Raw genomic sequence first — 23,026 nt, forward strand, 5'->3', positions numbered from 1 at the left:
TAATACGTGATGCAAAAACTTTGGACCGCTTTTTACGAAAATTGCGCGGACGTAGGAGCATAAAATTTGGTACACTTATAGTTTATGTGTAGAAGAAGTACAGAACGCTAATATTTTTCAAAAATAATGCTTATAAAGTACATTAAATCAATAAATAAAACATTACACACACATGCATAGTATCTGATCGTATTTGACAAAACGTCAAAATCGATAGACATTGCGATGATATTCTCACGTCTCATATGAAAAGAGTTTTATAAAAGAGTTTGTTTGAGTTTGAGTTAAATAAAAATTATCCTTGAACGTATGTTAAGTGGTATTGTAAATTAAATCGTATATGGTTGAATTTCGACCACTAGGCGACCACTAGTATACATTAATTTTTAACCTTTTTTTATAAAACTAGGTATCAAAATCTCCTGATCTCGAGCTGTGGACTACCTAACGATTTTAGCGGGGCTCCGGCTCGAAAAGTAGTAGTAGGAACGGGGTGGTTTTTAGTCAGTAAGAGTCTGACACTACCTCTCGCTTTATCCAAGGCGTTTGAAGTCATTGGAAGATTTTACGCCCTGGAAAAAGGTATCTAACACTCATTCGAAAAAGTACTAAATATTAAGGTGTACAACATACCTATATCTTAAATAATGCATTATTAAAATATATCATGTGAAATTATTCAAATAATGTGACCCACCCAACAGACTTGGAGAAACTCCCAAGTTTCCAATCCACGTGTCCTAGGAATCCTAAAATCTAAGTGTATCTAAAATTAGACCCAAACCTACAGATCTAACATTAGGTTTATTCTTAGCAGAAACATATTAAAACCAATCCATGTGAACGATAACGTTTCAGGTGTAACCACTTTAAAGCCAAGTGTAGTGAAGAAGATTAGAACTTGCACGATTTATTAAAAGGTTCCTTTACTTTAAAGGGTGAAGCCAAAGTTTCTATGAAATCTGGTCCCACCTTCCAATAGCTATGTATGTTACATCAATGGATAGGTAATTTTGAGCTGAATAAAAGTTCCAAACCTTAGTCTGTTCAGAGTTATTATTAAACAAGGTAGTAGTTTTATCAGTAGCCAAGTAATGTTGTTTTTAGGTCATAGTTGCATTTGAGCTTTATACACCAGGATTTGTATCCTCCTTTATTTAAATTTTCACAGCAGTGTGGCTCTTTATAGAGAATGATTGGAGTTCTTAAATACATATACCAAATACAGCATATTAATGTTCAATTGTCTCGTTTTCGAGTTGTACACAATTAATATCTTACCTAAATAAGTATTAAGTAATTGCTATAATTAATCAAAACTTAATCCCCTTGTTCATCTGCTATAAGTAATTTTGATGAAAAAGATAAAAGCAGTTTACCTCAACACAATCATACGCATACTATTCCCCGGAGAGGCAAGCAAGAATGTATTTACATATATTTACCACAAGCAATTTGCAGTAACACATTTTACTGGAGAAAAATTTTACACACCACAATAAAGCCTTACATTCTGGCGTGACGTCATATCTTTTTCACCCTTTTTTAAGGGGGGAAAATCATCCAATTACTTTTCCCGCCTTGGGCGAGAGTGAGTGTCAGACTTGCTAACTAAAAACCACCACGTTCATACTCCTGCTTTTCGAGCCGGAGCCCCTGTAAAACCGCTAGGTAGTCCGCAGCGGTTTTCACCCTTATCTTTAACTCTCTGTAGTGTAATCTATGGTATAGAAAGCTTCCTTATAAAGATATTTCAAAGGCTTCCCTCATACATATTAAGTAGGGGACATAAAAGAAGAACCACATTGTCACATTGCATGGAGCGATAAGCCTAGCTTTTCATCTGCGCTCGTTTCGTTCGCTATCGCCGTCGACCACCGATCAGCCATGTCGAGTGTCGAGCTATCGATAAATCTGTCAACCAAACGGATGTTTTTATCGACACATTGCTGCTCTAGCTGCTATGATTTTAGAGGGATTCCAATGTGATTTACTAGGGGATAGTGGTGGGTATTTTAACGAATTTGTTCTTTGGATTTTGATTGTGGTGAGTAATGGAAGTGTTTGGTTTTCATTCGTAACAAACATATAACCTAATGATGGTTTAGACGAAGAAACTTATAAAGATATCTTAAATTTTAAACTTTAAAACTTCAGACACTTATGTCGCAGTTAGAGAAACTTTCCGATGTTTTTTCTTACATACATTTGAAATATTGTATAATCGTAGCATGTGCTACGGTGTAGCATGTAGCAATCTACAAGACATTAAATTGCATGCATAGTAATTATTTTAATTTTACATTATTAATTAGACTATACTCCTCCTAATAGAATTTGAAGCAATATAATATGCATAAAAATACTAACTGACTGCACTTTGATAAGTTCGAGAATGTGCCCTAAGCGAGCTCACTGGAGCTTCAAACCTAATTAACATTTTCGCTGTACACGCTAAATAGGCACCTAATAAGATTGCAGTCAGTTAGTCGAATGTGTACTGAGACTAGGATATTTTACTCTCAAACAAACCTTTGACTGCCAACAAAAAAAAAACTGTCGTGTTAATAAACCTTCTAAATCACAGCAGTAAACAAACCATTTCTGGTCAAATAGTTACAGATAAGTGTGAGACAGCCATGCTTCGGCACGAATGGGCCGGCTCGACCGGAGTGATACCACGGCCTTACAGAATACCGACGTGAAACAACGCTTGCGTTGTGTAAGTCAGGTTACCGGAGGCCCAATTATCCCCCATCCCAATATTCCCAATCCCTGATTCCAAATCAACCCTTATTCCTAACCCCCAAAAGACCCCGACAACGCACTTGTAACGTTTCTGGTGTTTCAGGTACCCATGAGTGGCGGCGATTGCTTATTATCAGGTCATGAAAAAAAAAGGTTTACGTCGTACCTATATTTAAGTACTTAAGCAGAAGTCAGTGACTGTCTACTCGGTAGGTACTAAAGCGTAAATGTACCTACTCTTATATTCTTACATATATACCTACCTATGTATGCAAATGTAGGTACGTACTAAGTGACTGGATAATCTGGATATTGTTTATCTGGATGATATCAAGAGGATTATCCCTTAATGGACGTTGGGAGTACATTAGTAGTCCTACCTATCTACTGTACCTAATGGGTAACTGAGTAAGTACCTACTTAAGTACGAAAGAAAAGCAAAGGCAGTAACGATTTAGTACGTCAGGCTATGTTTTTTAGAATAAATAATCGAAAATGACTTATGGTCAAATACTCAAACGTCTATCAATTTTAAGACGCGCTCAATTATAGTTCTGTCTGTGTGAGATAGAACGATATTTAAGTACATACAACTTAAAATTTGAGTAGCGTTTCAGTATTTGGACGATAGTTCCATGGTTAACGAACAGAGTGAGAGATTGTTTGCTGCATATGTCGTCGGAAAAATTCTCCGTGTGGTACTTACTGTGGTCTGCAAATACCTAGTTATTCATAATCTGGATGTATACTTAAGTGAAATTTTGGGTTTGTAAACTCACCCTTGACCTATGCCAACCCGCATTGAGCAAGCGTGGTGATTAAAACACAAACCTTCTCTGTGAGGCATGGTGCCAGCAGTGGCCACTTATAGGTTAGGTAATGATGTGATGATGTGAAACTCACTCATGCGTCTGGCGAAAATCCTTGTATACATGTGGCAACATTTTATTAAAAGGGAAAGGATATATATCTCTATCAGAATAACATCATATTATCTTACTGATTCAACAAAATTGTATTTAGTTTTACAACGCATAACCATGTAAGTACACAGAGGATACTTATAATAAATCACTTGACAAAAATTGGCTGCGAGTACCAAGACTCGGGTTCCGTGTTGCTAAAGCCCCGGGGGAGTCGCAAAGCTTGTCAAAGACAGACGGGACTCTAGTCGGGCTTGCACCTCGAGGCGATTTAGTACAAAAGCCACTTTGTGGACATTTCAACGACTATCTTCGAATTATTTTACCATTTGAAATAGGGTAGGTATTGTATTTTCTTTGTTAATATCGAAACATGTATATTTTAGAGGTCATTTATTTTTCAAGCTGTTTTAAATAGGTATGTATAGTAACCTAACCAAATAAGGCCTATGCCCCAATAAAGCCTATTTTGAAAATTTCCCTCTTCCCGATGTCAAATGGTCGCCAAAGTTTGTAGAAGTGTGCATGCACATTACTTAACTAATTTAAGCACAGCAAGCAAACCTTGCCGTGATTATGTTGGAACCTACAGTCGAAAACAATCACGACGTGGAGCGCACTTTAGTTTTTATAAAATTCGAGTAGCGTAAACTGTTAGTATTTTTATATTTATCAGTATACGACGTGCCGTGTTTTGTCTATATGACAATTATACATTTAGCCATCTCCTCACATTAGTGAAATAGCTATAATATCGGTGTATTTCATATAATCGTTGTTTTGTTTACCTATGTGCCATGCCCTAATAAAGCCTACAAAAAAAACGTGTAGGCCTTATTACGGCATAGTTGTTTTTCAGTAATTTCAAAGAAAACGGATCACCAGCTTCTGTCAAAAAGAAAGCCAATGGATTTTGCAAAAGATGGAAAACGCTGTTAAAATGGTAGAAAGGGGTAAACGGGGTGAATAGATACAGAAAAAGGGTGAATGGATATCGGGAAATTCTTCATAGTATCTAATCACCCTTCGAATTTTATGCACCCTGTTTTACCCGGTAGGCTGCTGCAGCCAGATATAACTTCCAAAGAAGTACGCACCATCTAAAGAGTGGTTTCCACTACACGAAAGCTAGGTCGGTCGCTAAATTGGCTACAGAACAAGAAGTTATTCTCATTTGTTTGACTGATGCTGGGGTACCGATGACTTCAAAGATGGGCATTACATGATGAGAAACTCGTTTACCCTGATGTATAATGACCAAAATTAATTAATAAGATCTCATTACATTTATTATAAGCATTGACAAAGTTTTGTTATAATTAAGAAGTTGAATACTTACTAGTTTTTATTGAGGCCTTATTAAGACATAGGGTTCCCAATAAGGCCAAAGTGACACTTTAGTTATTTGTGTTTACAAAATTGTAATTTTTGTTTCTAAAGCCATTTTGATTCCATTATTACAAAGTTTAATAAATAAATATAAGATTTTGAAATTATCAGCCCATTGTCATTTTAAACCTACGAGCTAGGCGGTAATAAAAATAAGGTAGGCCTTATTTGGTTAGGTTACCTTATGTTTTAAATAGGTAGATACCTTTGTATTGTCTTACTCTGTAAATTATTGTAATTACAATATAATTTTAGAACCAGTAAATAAATACCGTATTTTTTCAAAATAATGTACTTCATAAATATCTTTACAATAATTTATTTATCAAGAGTCTTATCCAAGAAGTTTGTTTAGCTTTTAAAACTTTTTGATAATTTATAGTTACGTCTAACAAAACTAGATGGCGTAACGTTCGTATCATGAAGTAATTCTCCTTTATTTGTCTAGATGGCACTGTTCACAATTTTGTTTGTAATTTGAATACGTAATTTCAAGTTTGTATTAATTTAAAAACATTTTACGTATTTTTTTAGAAATAAATACATAATTTTGTAATTGTTTTTTTATGGTTAAGTTAAAACGAAACCATAGACAACATGCAATCTATTTTACTTTAGTAAACTGGCAACACTCAGCAGTTTGGTTTGGTTTATGGTTTCATCACATGACCCTTTTATTTTGTTCCCGTGATCAAATTGTGGAAATTCAAAAATAATTACAATGGCAATGGCCAAAGTGGAAATTGACGTTGATGACATGCATGAAAATTCACTTGATAACAGGTAATATGCTGTTGAATTTGGTGTTATTTGTTTAGTGCATTATATAATATGATTTTAAGGCACCGAAGGTCATCGCTTTATAGTTTTGCAACTTGGCAGTCGACGCAGTATCTCTCGATTTAGATTTTATTTTCAAGTGTTGTATTTTAATTTATCGCATTTGTTTGCAGTGCAGATATTGAATATTTGGGCATGGTAGATGAAGGATCTTTTGGTATGTAATATCTATGTGTTTTGTTTTCCTTTTATTTTTATTTTCTTCTTCGTAACAAGTAGTCACAACTAATTTGTTTACCATTGCACAGAAGTAACCCTAATTCGCTGTAACATGTTTCAATTTAATTATGTGCGTGCATTATAGTGCTGTCGTGTGTTATTCAATTAGTGATAGATTTGATTATTATTAATTTCAGGGAGTAACGAAGAGAAATCCCAACTAGTGTCTCAGCCCTACTTGGAGCCCCACGACACTAATACTACGTATAGCTTCAAAGATCTATGTAAGTAAAGTTCTTTTTTTAAACTAGAGTTACACAGATAATGTCTAATTTGAGTATTTCTTACTGGGAGACTCATAAGCTGCTCAATTTACTGACTATTTTTAATTTGATTTGCTAATTGAACTAATTCTATGTAACACCAAACTTTGTTGTATGAATCGTAAACTAAATGTCCTGGTAATATAATATTAATCTTGAAGTTTTGAAATACATTTTATTTACATTGAAACTTTTTAAATGAGTGGATAGCTTTGACTAAGTTTGTGGGAAGCGAAAACGCTGAAACGGTCATTATTTCTTTACCAATAAGATTTAGAATGCAATCAACATTGTAACCTTTTAATTGTAAATATTTTCTCAATGAAGAGAGTTGTTGGATCATCTCTGCTATCAGTGTTTGTTTACAGTATTTAATATTGTAAATACCTATGTATACTTACACATAATGTTGTTATTTTATCATCCTGATTATAACTTTGAATGTCATCATAACATAATTATAAATTGATGAATGCTTCCTGAAGTGTGATACTTAACATTATTTCCTTAATGTTAAATAAATGATTATATGTATATGAAGCTCAAACTCATTTATTGCATTAATGTGTAGGTATGTAGATTATGCTGGTGTTTGAGAAAACGTCTATAACAAATTCAACTTTTCTATATTCTCATCCTATACATATTATAGTCCTTTTTTGATTACATACATTATTTATTTTGTATTTAAAATTAAAATAATTTAAATTGTTAATATTATCTCGGCTCCTTTTGATCAAAGCATTATGTTTTATAGCCTTCCTCGATAACTTGAATATCCAACACAAAATATATTTTACAAATCGGAGTAGTAGTACCTGAGATTAGCATGTTTCAAACAAACAAAACAACTCTTCAACTTTATATAACAGTTAAGATTTATCATATTATACTAGTACATAACACTTGTAATACAAAATGCATGCTGTAACTTGATACTTCGGTAGTGGTGCACCTCGCCTCATGCTATTTGTGTTATTCATTAATTATTATGTCAAATTATCAGCCATTAGTCACCCGCTGCTGAACATAGACCCGTCCTAATACTACAACAACAGATAAATAATACAAAATATTTGTCCTTCCAGCTGGTGCAGTCAAATACAAATTAATAACTATGACAGGGGAAGAAGCTGGCATCAACATCACACACTCGCCATCTCCTGGTAAGGATTCATTGGTATAACTTATAACTACGAAATTATACATAATATTTGTCCTTCCAGCTGGTGCAGCCTGAAATACAAATGTAATAACTGCTGGACTATGGGGCAGAAGCTGGCATCAACATCACACACTCGCCATCTCCTGGTAAGGATTAGATTATTGATATAACATAAGAAGTAATAAACAATAACATAATAATATGTCAGCAATAGCCTGACAGTATCATGGACTATGGGGCAGTTTAAAGGATCACCTGATGGTAAGCAATAGCCGCCGCCCATGGACACCCGAATTACCAGAGGTATTTTCATTGTGAGCCAGCCTTTAGGAATTTAAGAGTTGTTGGGGAATTGGGTATTGGGAAGATTGGGGAACGGGTAATTGGCTTTCAGTAACCTCTCTCACACAAACGTCGAAACACGTCAATTTTAGTACTGTGGTATAATTGCTCTAATTTTTATGTTCTTTTCAGATGCAGAATATTTTGTAATTAGCAATCCTGTAGAAGTTTTTGGCACTACAACTACACCAAAGAAAAATGCACGTAGAGATCCACTGCAGACAAAAGCAGTCACAGCAAAAAAGGTTTGTGTTAACTTATAATTCTCTAACACAGTATTATCCTGATATAATATCCTATATTCGGGTCAATGACAAATAATTATGTATTTCTTCAAATGAGAAAAACCATGCTCAATCAACTCTTAATGATATCTATATATTAATACGTGATACAAAAACTTTGGACCGCTTTTTACGAAAATTGCGCGGACGTAGGAGCATAAAATTTGGTACACTTATAGTTTATGTGTAGGAGAAGTGTAGAACGCTAATATTTTTCAAAAATAATGCTTATAAAGTACTTTAAATCAATAAATAAAACATTACACACACATGCATAGTATCTGATCGTATTTGACAAAACGTCAAAATCAATAGACATTGCGATGATATTCTGACGTCTCATATGAATAGAGTTTTATAAAAGAGTTTGTTCGAGTTTGAGTTAAATAAAAATTATCCTTGAACGTATGTTAAGTGGTATTGTAAATTAAATCGTATATGGTCGAATTTCGACCACTAGGCGACCACTAGTTTTAATTAAAGCATTAACTGCCGAAAGAAAACTATTGAAAGCAAATCCTCCACTAAACGTTGGTCATCAGTATCCGACGTGGCAGTTAACATGTTAAAAAGCTCCCATTTTCTATTCAACCATAACCACTGTCTCTTTCAGCGTGACGACAAAAGGCGAGCAACCCACAACGAGGTCGAAAGACGTCGTCGAGACAAAATCAACAGCTGGATTTCTAAACTGGCCAACTTAGTTCCCAATTCTGGTTTACCGGACTCTGCGAGTAAAGGGGGAATATTAGCTAAAGCATGTGACCATATCACAGACTTAACGGAGAAACAAAAGAGGTTAGTATACTTTTCTTTTTATTCCATATTCCATACTATGACTTTCAATATTGTTTTCCACCTGTGTAAATTCTTTGTGGTACAAAAACATACAATTTGAGATGAAAATATTAATTTATTCACCTTCAGTTGTTATTTCCTTATATTGTAATTCTATCTACTGTACTAAGCTACTGCAATAAATAACAAAAATGGGTTAAAAAATAAAACTGATAAAGTTGGGCAAGTCTAATGCTGTATTTCTTATCTTTGTATTTAATCTCTAATCAATGTTAAGTGATAATGTGGTGTCGGTCAGTAGTGTAGACTGTGTAATATTTTTGTTTTGTTTTTAGAGATAAGTATTAAGTGATTAGGAAGAAACAGAGAGCTTAGTATGAGTTTGTTTTACGTTTAACGAAATCGAAACGTTCGGCGCTCAGTTGGTTGGTTCATTCGATCCGGCCAATCAGAGTACAAGTACCAACTAAGGGTACAAATTTACATGATGTGCTTCTTTACCTCCTTGGTTATATACTTTACTTTTCGATTTCAAAGTCCCAAAGTCGTCAATAGTGAAAGCTGGCTGTCTTCAAAGACATTATTTTCAATTTTGTAATGTTTTAAAAAGTCTAATCCAATTATAAACTGTTTCAGATTAGAAAAACTGGAAGTTGAGAATGAAAAACTCGTACTAGAAATATTGAGACTAAACCAAGAGCTGACTGAAGTGCGCAAAGAGAACAGCTCAATGCGCAACCAACTCGCGGACAACTGCATAGTGCTATCACACAGGCCTAAGGGTCAGAAATCTTAGTTCAAAGTGATGTGTAGGACTTGATGACTGACTAAACCAAGGTGCTGAATGCTGTGTGAAGTGACAACTGAATGATTAAGCTAAGTACACATTGGAATCAATACTGTCATTTTGACAGGCTGTATGAGTTATCTGTGGTGATATTCAACCTTTTTTTTAATCTAAGATGTTGTGTCATTGGTGTAGATGTAATTGGGTAGTTTCCTCAGTCAAAAATAAATTATTTCGACTTTTCAATACAATAAAATAATAAAAAATAATCACACTTTCATTCATAGATTTGATGATCTACTGGATTGTTAATTTTTTCTAGAAATAAGTCTGCTATTTGACGCAAAAATCTGATGACGTCATAACCGTACCGAACCGAAAATATCGTTTTTGACGCTTCGAAAAAAGTATTGAATTTGACTAGTAGGAAACTAGCCTATTGCAAGTAATGAAAACGTTCAATGTGCAATCATTTATTTTTTCTTAATTTTTAATGATTACTAGTTAAATTAAACCGTGGTCTTGCTGTGGCAGCTAGCTGAGACAGTATTGTGCCAATGTGTTGTTTATTGTCCTATTTATGCATGTGCATTATGAACACCAATGTTTTGTTGTTATTATTTTCGTTTTATGAATATAATTAGTTGATGTTTTAAATTGATTTTGTGAGTTATTATGTGCATATACAAGTTGTATCATCTCTTTCATTTGATTGCAAATAAGCAATACTGTACAATTGATCTTGTTATTGTGCTATTTTGCAATTTATCTGTCTCCACTTAAAGTTCACTTTGCATAATTATATTTGTTCAAAGATTTGTAGTCAAAAGTAATTAGTTAAATTAATAGATGTGTCTGTGATCAATGGCACTAAAGTTTAGACGCCTAATACTTAGATGTAAGAATTGAAATCCAAAAGAGTATGATTTTAAAATTTATATACATAAATTATGTAATATAATGTTGTTTGTGTATTGAAGTGGGGTTCCGAACTGTAAAATAATGTTTGAAGTAAAATGTTAAGCCAAAAATTATAAAAAAGCGCCATAGCTGTTACTTATCGACTATGAAACCGATATTAGGTGATGGAACAGTAATATGCCTAAAGTTTACGCATTTCGTTGTTTTTAGGCTTGTTAGATAAATTAATAATCTGTGTTCCGCCATGACAGGCAAAGGTACACTGCAATACTGCCTTACAATGAATCATTGCTTATTTTACAGTTAGGAAGCTTTAGTAAAATCCGTTTTATAATTATAATCAAGTTCAAGATGTTCTGTGTGTGATGTCACACACGTACTGTTGTCTATCACTGGTTAAATCTGAACAAATATTATATTTAAATACTTGGCACCCATTTGCACTGAATGACGGCTAACTTATTATCGAAACAATAATTATTATTTATTAACTTCCTTCGTGCTAATGGGTCCAAAACCTGTATGAATGTTCTAAAGTAACTATGTATGTTGTTCTAGTTATACATTTTTATATGATACTAGTTATAGCTACTTACAAAATGTGTAAGGATAGTACTAAAGTAGGGTATACTAGCTTTAAGAGTTGAGTTGTTCTTAATTTAACAATTGGCTTACATTTGCATTTAATTTGAAATCCTCATACAAATGATCACATACTGTATACCGGTCATGTTTCAGAATGAATCAGGTATTTTGTATTCGATTTTTTTTTATTGTAGCACAGTCCTACTTGAATATAATCAGATGTTGTTGAAGATTTTGTGTTTTATTGATATTTTCTTTCTTACTACATATCAGATTTGTAAGTGGTTTAGCATATTACAGAACTACAGGTGTGTGATTTAATCTTATATTTACGCTAAAAATTCAAAACTATGGATTATTTCCTATCAGACTGTTAAGTACATTAAAATGTGAGGAAGAAAATAAAACAATACAAAACCATTTTAAAATTAAAATATGTTTTCTTTATATCTTTTTAATTATTCAGTTCAGTTTCCAAAAACGGTAGCTCCTTTTTAATAGTTTCGTTATCTCCTACAGCATATAGTACAGTGATATTATTATCTAATTTTGCCACTTTTTTAATCAGTCTGTTCTTTACTTGTCTATCAACATCTTTATTTGGTTTCGGTCCGCACTTATTTTTCTTTAAAAGGTGTAGATACACATCATACTTTCTTTTGAATTTTAGATGACACGTGTCGCATTCGTATTTCTTAAAATCTGCAAAAAAAATAGTTTTATTGAGTGATTACAGAACCTTTAGTACGAGTTTGCTTTACGTATAAAGCAATCGAACGAAGGCGCTTTCGGCACTCCGATTGATTGGTTCATTCGTGCCGACCAATCAGTGTCGAAAGCGCTCTCGTTTCTTTTTAAACTTGTACTAAGGGTACAGATATTTGATAAATCGTACAAAAAGGGTTAGTTGGGTAGATATAAAACAAGTGCAAAAACATAGATTTTAATTAGGATATGATTAGCATTTATGTGCCTTTGAAATCATTCTGAAAATTTTTGATTAATAAATACTTATTTGCTAAGTATGGATCAGCCAGATCAATGAATTTTCGCGCTGATCTATGGAAACAAAATGTTTTAGTAATGAAACAAACATACCAAAATGAACTTTCATGTGCCTACTCAATATGTCTTGTCGGGTGAATAAACGGGTGCAGTAGTTACAGCTAAACGGAGTTTCACCTGTATGTTGTCTGTGAAATAAAAAAAATAATATTATAAACAGCCACTCAATTATTAGCAGTTAAAACGGCAATTAAAATACAGAATAAACTATCGTTCTCCAACCCCCCACTATAACGTTTTAATTTATTCATAGTTGATACGTATGCGGATAAACTAACGAAAAACTACAAAGCGATACAATGACAAATTGGGTTTGTGTAGTTCGATGTGTAACCATAACATGTTTGCGTTTTTATCCTAGTTATACTTACATAAAAATGCAAATATGATACTATAATTTTTTTAACCTGGTTATTAATAACTAGCTTAAAAAAATAACAATATCAAATCAACTAGCTTAAAAAAGTCTTGAATCATCTAATCAGCCAGTCATGATTCCGGAGCTGCAGACTACCTAGCGGTTTACCGGGGCTTCGGTTCAAAAAGCAGGAGTAGGAATGGGGTGGTTTTTAGTCAGTAAGAGTCTGATACTCCCTCTCGCCTCGCCCAAGGCGGGAGAAGTTATTGGATCATTTTCCCTCATCAAAAAATAAAGCTAGCCACAATGAAAGTTATATCAAAGATAGCAATAAAAAAATCTTAGTTCTCTTACCTCATATGAGCCGTCAAATCTGAAGCTCTATAGAAACCTCTGCCACACTCTTTGCACCTTATGGAATAATTCTTCTCATGTCTTCTAATATGCAGAATAAAGTTGTTGCGCTTATGCATTATAGCGTTGCAAATCGAACAAATATATTGCTAGAACAAAAAGTTGAATAATTTTAAAATTTTATAAACATAGGATACTTATGAAATTGCCTTTGTAGGCAGTATTTTTTTTTCACAATGATTTTCTCCTCTGTTGTGACCATTTACAAACATACAAGTTCACATACACATGACACCCAGATTCGAAACAACAATTTGTGGATCACACAAAGAGTTGCTCCGAGTAGGAATCGAAACCGCTATACGTTACGCGGTAGCCGGTTGCCCAGCCACCGCACTAACCGTGTAGTCAATATTCAGCCAATCTAGAAACGTGCTTATAGTATTTTAAAATGCGGGTGAAGCCAGCGCAAAAGCTAGTTAAATTATAATAAAATAGATTTACGTTTTGAGATTTCTGTCTTGGGTTTGCCGAATGGGCCCTCTTATGTTTCTTCAGTTTACTTTGTGAAGTAAACGATTCTCCACAACATTCACAATCATATTTAGCCTTAGGTTTCTGAAAAAAAAATAAAAAAAATTAAAATCTAAACTTTAGTCACGTTTAAACTACTTCGTATTTTATGTTAAAAAAAGAAATTTTGCTGAAAAGTCTGCAAAAAGATTTTCCGATACCGGGAATCGAACCCGAGCCTCCTGGGTGAGAGCCAGGTATCCTAGCCACTAGACCATATCGGATATGAACATCGCGTCGAAATAGCATTACTTATTCTCTCATTGAATTTCCCCAACTTTACGCTTTTTATCCCCGAGGTGACAAGCAGAGATACACATTACGACACGTAATGCCGCTACACAATATACAACCACTTTTCACCATTTGTGTTATAAGTCCCGAGCCTATTGCCATATTATTATACTGGGCACAATTCCAGACTCCATGTTGCTACCTTTTTTTATGTTTTTTTTTTAACTTATTTTTGTGCAATTGAAAATGACGAATAGTTATAGTATTATTTCAGTTATTCGAAAAAAAATAATAATAATAATAGCAAGGAGTTTGGAATTGTGTCTGGTACCTCCAATAATTAAGAACTGATAGAACTCATAAATAAAATAATTGATAAAAGTGGGTGTTACATTGTCTACCCTTTCGGGGACTAAAGGTGTGACATTATAATATTCTACCAGTTCTACTTACCCCACAAACTTTCAAATGTCTTTTAAAATTTGACGTATCTGTCGTCTCCAATCCACATTGAGTACATAATATTTTAGAACTTTTATTATTTAATACTTTCTTTTTCGCCAGTCCATGTATTTTGGCCAGATGAATATTCAGTGCTCTGGCGTTTTTATATTCCTTGTTACATGATTCACAGTGCGATTTCTTATTCACTTCACTTTCTTCAACAGTTGGAATTATTTCTTCATGATTTTCAATTTGTCTATTTTCATTATGTATAAAATCCATGTCATTTGAATCTCCATTTTCAACTTTAATACCAATCGACTGTGGGTCTCTTTTCCATTGCCCTTTCGTATCTACATAAGCCCTTTTAATATCATCAATGTCAAATTCTTTAGTATCGTTTTGGAAGAATTCTTCGAATATTTCTATATCGCCTTGGACATTGTCGTACGGTTCTATGCATTGTCCTATTTTTTTATTGGTGTTCACGTCAGTGTCAGATAATCCGTATTTCACATTAAATAATATATTTCTGATAGTTGGTGTTGATGCTGCTGATGTTTTTTGGAATTCTGAAAGTTCAAATTATTAAAATTAATAAAACAGGATACAATTGAGCAGGCTGCGCGACGTCACCTCGTTTGCGCACGCTGCTCATGATGAAGAGTCTCTCTGTCACAGAGGCTCTGTGACTCGAAATTAGTAGATAGAGCCTTTCTTCATTAATATACGTGATTTTTAGTTAATTTAGTAAGTATGTCTCACGATAAGAAAAATATAGGATACAAACGATTGCATGTCTACATAATAATTACTCTTATATACAATTTTTAATTACCTGGTGGAGAAACAAGTAATTCATCCAGAGAAAATTCTTTATTGTCAGGATTCTTTAATGCTTCTTCTAAGTTCCTATCTATCGTACACGGCTTGTCTTTTAAAAGGGCTTCAATATTAATACTACTGTTGCTCATTTCTGCAACTGATTTAACTGATCCCATATTTTCAGTATAAAAATTCATGGCACTAGTTCTATCCTTATCTGAATAGTCTAATGATGGTAGATCTAAATTGCTAACAGATTTATCAAGACCATCAATTTCATCAATACTAAAATCACTAATTACTTTATCCTCATTCTTTGCATTATTTACTGATTTTACTTCACCAAATTCATTTAAAGTTGCATCACATAATTCTTTTAAACTATCATTTTTATTGCTATCTGGCTTTTCTAAAGGACTATCTAAACTAAAATCGCATAGTTCTTTCAGATTTTTGTTTGCAAAAGTTCTTTTCAGTGCAATCTCTTTGGTGGATATTTCTTTAGTTGCAAAACTGGTGATCTCTTTAATGTTTTTTGTATTGGGTTTATATGGTTCCTCTGTTGATTTTACAGGATCAACATGAACAATTGGTTCATCTGCTTCAAACGGATAAAGGCTTTTAAAACTTTCAGGTTTCTCCATAACTTTGTTTTCAAAACTATCTGGTTCCTTAATATTTTCGTCATTTTGGAAAGCTTTTGTAAAGTCGTTGAGTATTCTAGTTTGTTTCTCAGTATTTACAGTTTCAAAGCTGATTTGTTCCTCTTTTTGCTCAACATACTTTTTAGGTGTATAGCAATGATCGTTGTTTACGGACCGAGGTGTTGAAAATGGGCTGAAACTGAGAAAGATAGCAACATTAATAGATGATAAATAACAATGAGAAAAATATAGTGATAATCCCACCGTAGTAAACATAAGAAATCTATTAAAATGTTTAAAAATGTATGATTGTGACGGAATGAAGTCACATGAAATTATTCTAATTCTTAATTAATGGTTTCCAATAAAGGGAACATGCAAATTGAGGATAGTCCTCAAAGAAAGCTGGGTAACTAAGTAATGCCAGATAAGAATCAGTGGTGTAGCATGCCTTAGGTGGGCTCTGTATAAAAATTTGTTTAGGAGGGGGAGGTGGTAATATGACCCAATGACTCTTCCCACCCTAGTTTTCAAACCTCAAAGAGACTTATCGATGCTACAACAGCTGAGCTGATGACACTAGTTTTGCTGTAGTTGATGCCAACTTATTGATTATTTGCAATTTCTTGAAAAATTGGTAAATTTGTTATTTGCTTACCTACGGCCCCCAGGTAACGGGGGCTCTGAAAAAATTAAAATTTAATATATAGAATAGTTCTCTGTACCTACCTAAAATCTAATCTGAAGTCCGTATCAATAGACACGTCATCTTGTAGCCAGTGGGAGTCCAGTGAGTCTTCCAGCACATCAGCCTCCTCTTCAATGACCTCTCTGATGATCCGAGCCTCCGTGTCAGGCATCTCCTCTCCTTGTAGGATGTCCGTCATGAAGTTACGTATACTTGTGCATGTTGATTCTGAAATCAAGTTTTAGATTGTTAAAATGTGCAACACCAATTAGGTATTTTATATTATTATTTCTGGTCCTCCACCTCTGCGGTTTAACAAAAACACAATCTACTTCATATTCTGGATGGTATGTGTTAAATAGGTAATAACTATGTGTAATTGTATTGATATTTGTTTCAATATAACAGCAACGAATCTTACCGTTGTCATCATCTCTCTTCTGTGTAGCTGGTGTACTACTTCCACTTGCTAATGGTAATCTGAAATGTCAATAGTAAAAGGTTTTATTCCAAATCCTGTAGTAGATAAAAAATCGTACATAATAAAATTTTGTGACAACTTTTCCTTTATTTTTAATAAATGTGATGGTCCACATTTATTAGGCTTTTCTTCTGTGTCGTGGGTGCTTTTACATACATACAAGTTCACATACACAAGAAACCCAGACCCGAGACAACAATTTGTGGATCACACAAAGAGTTATTCCGGGAGGGAATCGATTCGCTATTAATTGCGTGGCAACCGATTGCCAGTCACTGCCCCAACTGCCAACTATGAGGTGCTTGCCTAGGGCGCATTCTAGGTTTGGGCATGGACAGAATACGCTTTGCTGTAGTTATACACATAACTAAGTATATTGTCACTTTAACCTAATTAAGACTTAAGTTGAGTTTAAACTTACCGGAATGTTAAAGCATCATCACAATTTTTAAGGAATGTACAAAAATCTATCGGGTCTCCTACATCTTTCAACGCTTTGTAGTTTTTAAACTGTTTGTCTGTGGTTCTACATTGTTTCTTAAACTTACAAGCTTGCTTCATATTCAGGAAACAATCTCTACATAGTTGGAATGTGAATGTGTCATTTCTTTTCACCTGGAATTAAAATAAAATATTTTTGAAGTGATGTACAAACTATGTGATTAACTATAATGTTGATTTATTTCATGTTTCATCAGGAATGGGCCGGCTTGACCGGAGTGATACCATGGCCTCATAAAAAAAGCAACATGAAACTATGCTTTTGTGGTGTGAGTGAGATTACTGGAGGTCCAATATGATCTTCCCAATCAACGATTCCCCTACAACCCTTCAATTCTTAACCCATCAGTAATCTGTCTGGACATTTACCGGCTTATATCATAAAAAAAAAAAGTTATATGTAATGATTGGATTAAGCTGGATATGAAGGAAGCAATAGATAATATTTACACATTATTTTACTGCTCATCATTGTTTACACTTCATTACTATGTACTAGTAATAGACAGTACTACCTACAGTGGATTTTATATTTTTTATTTTTACCTGTATCCCAGTGGAATACACGAACAGTCTTCTATATTTCTCTGTATACTGTAGCAGCTCCATTGGATCATTGTATTTTATAAGACAACCCCTGCAAAATCCTTCCATAGTTCCCATGTTATTGCAAACCTTATTGTTTACTTTTACTATGTTTTAACTTTAACGTAAATAGAATTGGATAAAATGATTATTTTTCACAAGAATTATACCGTCGTATTACTTGTTTTAATACCTACAATATTTAAAACTACATCTTATACAGGTTGTTAGTTTCTGTTATTGTTTTTAAAAGATATTATTTGGAAAAATCCGCTTTCCATATACAGACTTTGACATTATGTACACAAATCACTAATTACAGTAGTGACATAATTATACTGACATGACAGTGACAAGTTGGTGAAATTGCTCTTTCTACGGCGCGAAGCAAGAAAGCAAGACATGCCACAACACGCCGCTGCATCGTGGTATCAAGATAAATTATAAACACTATCTCGAAATTTATTGAAATAAGATTCAAAATAACTTGATTACTAATCAAATTGTTTGTTATGCTGTGCATACCGTGCTGAACCGGCAGTGATGTATTGAATAATATGCAAATTAAATATTATTTAAGATAAATATGTATTTTGCATGTCATTGTATTTTGACTGAATACTGAACCCATAGACATTTTGTGACACCTTTTATATAACTTCATTAGCAAATAAATCCTTTGACTTTGATTTTGAGCGGTGGCCCTAAATTTAAATGAATTCGGAAAGTTACAAAGTTTGTAGAACGGAACAGTGTAAAGAAACGTCGTCGTCAAATTGACGTCTCACGTCATTCGATAGAAATAAACAGTGACGACTACTTGACAACATTGCTCTTTTGTAAATAATTTTAAAATGGAAAATAGTTCGGAAGTTCAAGTTACAATTAAAAAACCTGGAAGGGTTCTGCATTTCAGCGATGGTGTTGAAGAAGAAATAGAACAAGAAGAAGTAGCGGAGTTAGCAAGCGAACCTCAAGAAACAAATGTTGATCCGGTGAGTAACCATAATGCATACATTGTTTGTTTTATTACCTCCAGCAAAGGTAAGGCCTTGATGTTATTCGTTTCTAATAATATCAATGACGGTAAAGATCCGCTTTTAAGGCTTTTTACGCGTTTCATTTAATTTTATTTGCATACTAAGTTGATAAAGGATCTAATGCACAAAGATGATGTTTGTTGTTTTTACTCTTTGTTCTTTATTATTTATATGATAAATAAATTAAATTTGACACGGTGTATATTATTACCGTAAATCCATGCACTATGAGAAATTGATTTTTTTTACTGTTTGTTACACAGTATGAAATAATTCGATTTTCTGCTTTGATTAATATGGTAATTGCACTGTTAAATATTGTTTACTATTTATAATATGAATACCTAAGTGATCTACTGCCCAAAATCTATAAAAAATCAACAATAAGTTATTAAAAATTAGCATACAAGCACAAATAATTAGTATACAAAATTACAATATATCAAAAATATCTGTATCAATACTGTCTTTTTAATTTCCAGAAAACTCTAGAATGGGGTCCATGGTTCTCCCATTACGCATGGAAGTCAGGTAACAAAGTTCTTAATGCAGTGGACTATGCTGGCGAGTCACTGGCTAGTTTCTTTGGTATTACTACACCGAAATACCAAATAGAAATAGATGAATATGAAAGAATGAAGGAGGAAAAAAGAAAAATGGATGAAGATGCTGTTGGTTGGGTACCCAAGAATGGTGGTGGAGACATACCCTTAGTTCTTAATGAACCTGGCAAGGACAAAGCAGAAGTTTAGAAAAAAAAAACCTATTTTAGGTTCTACAGATGTAACTAGTGACCATGTCAGTTTAAAAACTTATAAAAAAAAATAGATTAGTCTACTTCTCTTTGGAGTAATCAGTATTGGTATTCAAAATGTGACATTATTGATATTACTTTAAGATTTATTTTTCAATAACCAGTTATGAGTATCTGTCAAATAATAAATATTTATTTTATTTGTTCTGTAAGTCATAATTTATTTATAGTCTGTTATAGTTTTTTTTTTTTGTGAAATGCAACTAGTAAAGTTCTGAGTACATTATATTTAAGCAATAATGAATTTATTTTAATATATTTATAGAATGATATTGATCAATTTGTTTCTGGATATTAATAAGAAAGGAATTTGATTATGGGTCGATTTTATTTGTGTTATATTGTAAAACAATTTTAACTAACATAGTATTAGATGTGACTAAATCTATGTGCTAATGTAATTCGCATATTACGAGGGACTGAATGTATTAGAGCTTTATTTTGTTGTACATATTAATAATAAAATTAATATTTAACTCAATATTTGTTTTTAATTTCAAACATGAATCAATTCATCATCAAACATGATTCAATGTCTACAAAAATGAATCAATTGTTTTTTTTTTTTTTTGTCTACAAAATTTAAATGAATAAAAAAGAAATAACAGTATTTTAATATTATTGGTGCCAAAAATATGAATGGTCACAGAACAGCAACTGTTTTTGTGTGCACTCTGTGTATGTTCAAAATCTATGAAGATTTCTTTTTTAATTTTAGTAAAAAAATATATTATCAGAAGATGTATTAAATAAGTTAATGCATAAGCAATAATACTTTCAAATAAGAATTTGAATTGGAATTTCAATGTGTAGTTATTTGATTACAGCGACATCTATGTTAGCAATAAAATGTCGACGAACAGCGACATCTTTTAACTGGTAGCAAACACTAATTGAACTTATTGTCACTTTAGTTGATATGAACTCCGCTAGATGGCAACATATTTGATAATTTTATGTTTATAAAAATCTTAATAATTCGTGTTAAATACATTTTTAGTAGTCACAACTACTTGTCTGAAATAATGTTAAGTTCAAAAAATATTGAGACAAGATTGCGCTTACTATTTTATATCTTTCGAATTTTGACGAACACCAACAAATTATTTTCCCTGTTTGAATTAAATACCTATTTAAACTTAGCTAAATACTTTTGAACCTAGTTACAAAATATTTTAGTAGAAATTTAAAATAATCCGTTTTAATCATTTTAATTTCATGGCCTTATGCACTAAGTAACAAGGTCCACTATCGTACGAAGTCCACACACATTATAAATTACACCCATTCTAAACAGCTAAACGTAGTATGCGACATGAATTTCTCCTTCCAATTTTCGACCATACACCTAGGAGATAAGGTTGAAACTCGCATAGCAATTAACATATGTTATTGTTTGTCGGTGTTTAGCATGTGATATGTCGAAATGTAAACGGTTCGAGCGGTGTCCGCAGATCAATATGCGTGTTGCGCGGCCCGTGAGGGTGTTCGCCCCGTGCGATTGGCCGGCGTGTGGGGGGCGGGGCGAGCGTGTGTGAGGCGGCGCGCGTTCTCGCACGCGACGCGCCGTTTTGGCGCCAAATTGGGCAATAGGCATTCCATTTTCAAGTTTCGCGAATGAGTATTAGGCCGTAAGCCACTAAGATAAGCTAAGGCCGTAGACTAGGGTAATACTTTTTGGATTTTATCGTCTATGGTACGATCTGTATGTAGGTACGGGTTAGAATTAGAGGTTAGGGACCTATTAGAACTTTACCTATAATATTTTGTATAAGTATTCCCTATAGGTACGTCTACTTCGATTCGGTACCTATCTACCTACTTAAGCAGTCTTTTAGTTTTTTCGGCCGCTGTAGGTACCTATAACGGAATTCTAAACTTTTTAAAGTAGGTACCTAGGTACTTAGCCGAATCATACCAATGCGACTATCGAATGCCGAGGTTTTGGGTTATTTTTTTTTCAGTCGGGCAAAGCACCCGTTTTCCAAAAAATAATTTTAATTAGATCTTGTAACTTAATAAAATTAATTACAATATTGGCACAGTAGGCTGGGTGACCGGATGCTATGCAATGTACCAACTTTCCTACCTATCGTAGATTAAATTCTTGCGTCAGGCGGATTGCACTACCAAATGAATTTTGGTAGACCAGAGTTAGGACATTCAACGCTGTAAACTCCTGTGCATCGGAGAACACATTACCCCTTCGATATTCGTTTAGGTACCTATATAGGAATATCCAGATAGGCACCTAAGACATCCATAGCATGCATCTTTCCATATAAAAAACATAGCTTACTGAGTGCTGAGTCCGTTTTCACCAGTGCTAAGCGAATATGATTGGTGGACCGTGGAAGCCAAACGCATCCACAGCAACGTAGCATAGCACATCTCAGGTGGAAAAGCACCTTTTTTGTGGGGAAAATCATCCAATGTCTTCTCCGGCATTGGGTGCGGCGAGAAGGAGAATCAGACTCTTATTGACTAAAAACCACCCCGTTCCTACTCCTGCTCTTCGAGCCGGAGCCCCGTAAACCCACTAGGCAGTTCGCAGCTCCGGAGGAACCACCCTTAAGAATGGATCTCCCTCCTGATACCAAAAAAGTGAATCAGAACCAAAATTGTCAAGCAACAATACCACAAAATGATTTACGTTCTCCGTCCAATTGCAACATAAAATTTACTACAAACGCGTATAATTATAAACTAATTCAATAATTCGTTAACATTACAGGTCATTCCAGACAATATGGCACGGGACATGGGACAATAAACACGCACCAAGGTTGCCAGTTCAAAAAATATTGCGAATTAAAGGCGCGTGGTCCGTGGCCGAACGGGTTTTACTTTTTAAATAGAAATGAACTTGAATTTCTGGTTTTTGGCTCGCTTCATCTATTGTGTCAGAATTTTGCGCGAATTTGCCAAACATAATGATTTTCTATAGATTTTGAACTAGTTTTCTAGTAGGTTTGTAAAGGTGTTAGTTTTTGTAGTAAAACGTATTTCTATGGTTGTCAGGGAATTATTGCGGAATCCTGTGGGCTGGTCAGCTGTTATTGTGCACGTGGATTTTATTAAAGAATTAGGAAAACTGGTTTTATGCACGTGCTCAAACGCAATAATAATTAGGTAGGTAATCTAAGTTAGTGTGGG

General features: G+C 33.8%; 3 protein-coding genes and 1 non-coding gene across 6 annotated transcripts; 2 read left to right on the top strand and 2 right to left on the bottom strand.

Moving 5' to 3' along the window:
• The first annotated feature begins 5,676 nt into the window (after positions 1-5,676).
• Positions 5,677-11,494, top strand: LOC118267669 (upstream stimulatory factor 2). Of its 3 annotated transcripts, none has more exons than XM_035581779.2 (7): positions 5,677-5,843; positions 6,014-6,057; positions 6,257-6,343; positions 7,471-7,548; positions 8,022-8,134; positions 8,787-8,971; positions 9,608-11,494. In XM_035581779.2, the coding sequence occupies exons 1-7, from the start codon at positions 5,782-5,784 to the stop codon at positions 9,765-9,767; spliced, it is 729 nt and encodes a 242-aa protein (XP_035437672.1). In that variant the 5' UTR covers positions 5,677-5,781; the 3' UTR covers positions 9,768-11,494. The 3 variants fall into 3 exon arrangements, with proteins under 3 accessions (XP_035437672.1, XP_050550047.1, XP_035437673.1); XM_035581780.2 differs by having other exon boundaries at positions 5,715-5,843; positions 6,019-6,057; XM_050694090.1 differs by lacking the exon at positions 6,014-6,057 and having other exon boundaries at positions 5,705-5,843.
• A 199-nt stretch (positions 11,495-11,693) lies between these two features.
• Positions 11,694-18,326, bottom strand: LOC118267803 (uncharacterized). The gene is made up of 10 exons (XM_035581996.2): positions 17,978-18,326; positions 17,352-17,545; positions 16,871-16,929; positions 16,491-16,677; positions 15,131-15,960; positions 14,302-14,864; positions 13,546-13,659; positions 13,042-13,190; positions 12,363-12,457; positions 11,694-11,966 (listed from the first exon to the last, which is right to left on the bottom strand). Exons 1-10 carry the CDS (start codon positions 18,092-18,094, stop codon positions 11,719-11,721), a joined length of 2,556 nt encoding a protein of 851 aa, XP_035437889.2. The 5' UTR covers positions 18,095-18,326; the 3' UTR covers positions 11,694-11,718.
• Positions 13,767-13,838, bottom strand: Trnae-cuc (transfer RNA glutamic acid (anticodon CUC)). Its single transcript has one exon. It is a non-coding gene; the product is annotated as a tRNA-Glu (tRNA).
• Positions 18,327-18,790: 464 nt separating the features above from the next.
• On the top strand, positions 18,791-20,351 carry LOC118267554 (protein FAM177A1). The gene is made up of 2 exons (XM_035581615.2): positions 18,791-19,011; positions 19,539-20,351. The coding sequence occupies exons 1-2, from the start codon at positions 18,871-18,873 to the stop codon at positions 19,806-19,808; spliced, it is 411 nt and encodes a 136-aa protein (XP_035437508.1). The 5' UTR covers positions 18,791-18,870; the 3' UTR covers positions 19,809-20,351.
• The last annotated feature ends 2,675 nt before the right edge of the window (positions 20,352-23,026 follow it).

This window comes from Spodoptera frugiperda, chromosome 6, assembly GCF_023101765.2.
Source record: "Spodoptera frugiperda isolate SF20-4 chromosome 6, AGI-APGP_CSIRO_Sfru_2.0, whole genome shotgun sequence".
NCBI classification, from domain to species: domain Eukaryota; kingdom Metazoa; phylum Arthropoda; class Insecta; order Lepidoptera; family Noctuidae; genus Spodoptera; species Spodoptera frugiperda.

What these genes read in the sequence shown, in the direction of transcription:
- LOC118267669 (XM_035581779.2), top strand. Translation starts at nt 5,782, where the DNA reads ATGGCAATGGCCAAAGTGGAAATTGACGTTGATGACATGCATGAAAAT. An exon ending in GTATAGCTTCAAAGATCTAT is followed by an intron (nt 6,344 to 7,470) that starts GTAAGTAAAGTT and finishes TTGTCCTTCCAG; the next exon opens with CTGGTGCAGTCAAATACAAA. An exon ending in TTAACGGAGAAACAAAAGAG is followed by an intron (nt 8,972 to 9,607) that starts GTTAGTATACTT and finishes AAACTGTTTCAG; the next exon opens with ATTAGAAAAACTGGAAGTTG.
- LOC118267803 (XM_035581996.2), bottom strand. Translation starts at nt 18,094, where the DNA reads ATGGGAACTATGGAAGGATTTTGCAGGGGTTGTCTTATAAAATACAAT. An exon ending in ATTACTTGTTTCTCCACCAG is followed by an intron (nt 14,865 to 15,130) that starts GTAATTAAAAAT and finishes TTGAACTTTCAG; the next exon opens with AATTCCAAAAAACATCAGCA. An exon ending in GATTTGACGGCTCATATGAG is followed by an intron (nt 12,458 to 13,041) that starts GTAAGAGAACTA and finishes TTTATTTCACAG; the next exon opens with ACAACATACAGGTGAAACTC.
- LOC118267554 (XM_035581615.2), top strand. Translation starts at nt 18,871, where the DNA reads ATGGAAAATAGTTCGGAAGTTCAAGTTACAATTAAAAAACCTGGAAGG. An exon ending in AAGAAACAAATGTTGATCCG is followed by an intron (nt 19,012 to 19,538) that starts GTGAGTAACCAT and finishes TTTAATTTCCAG; the next exon opens with AAAACTCTAGAATGGGGTCC.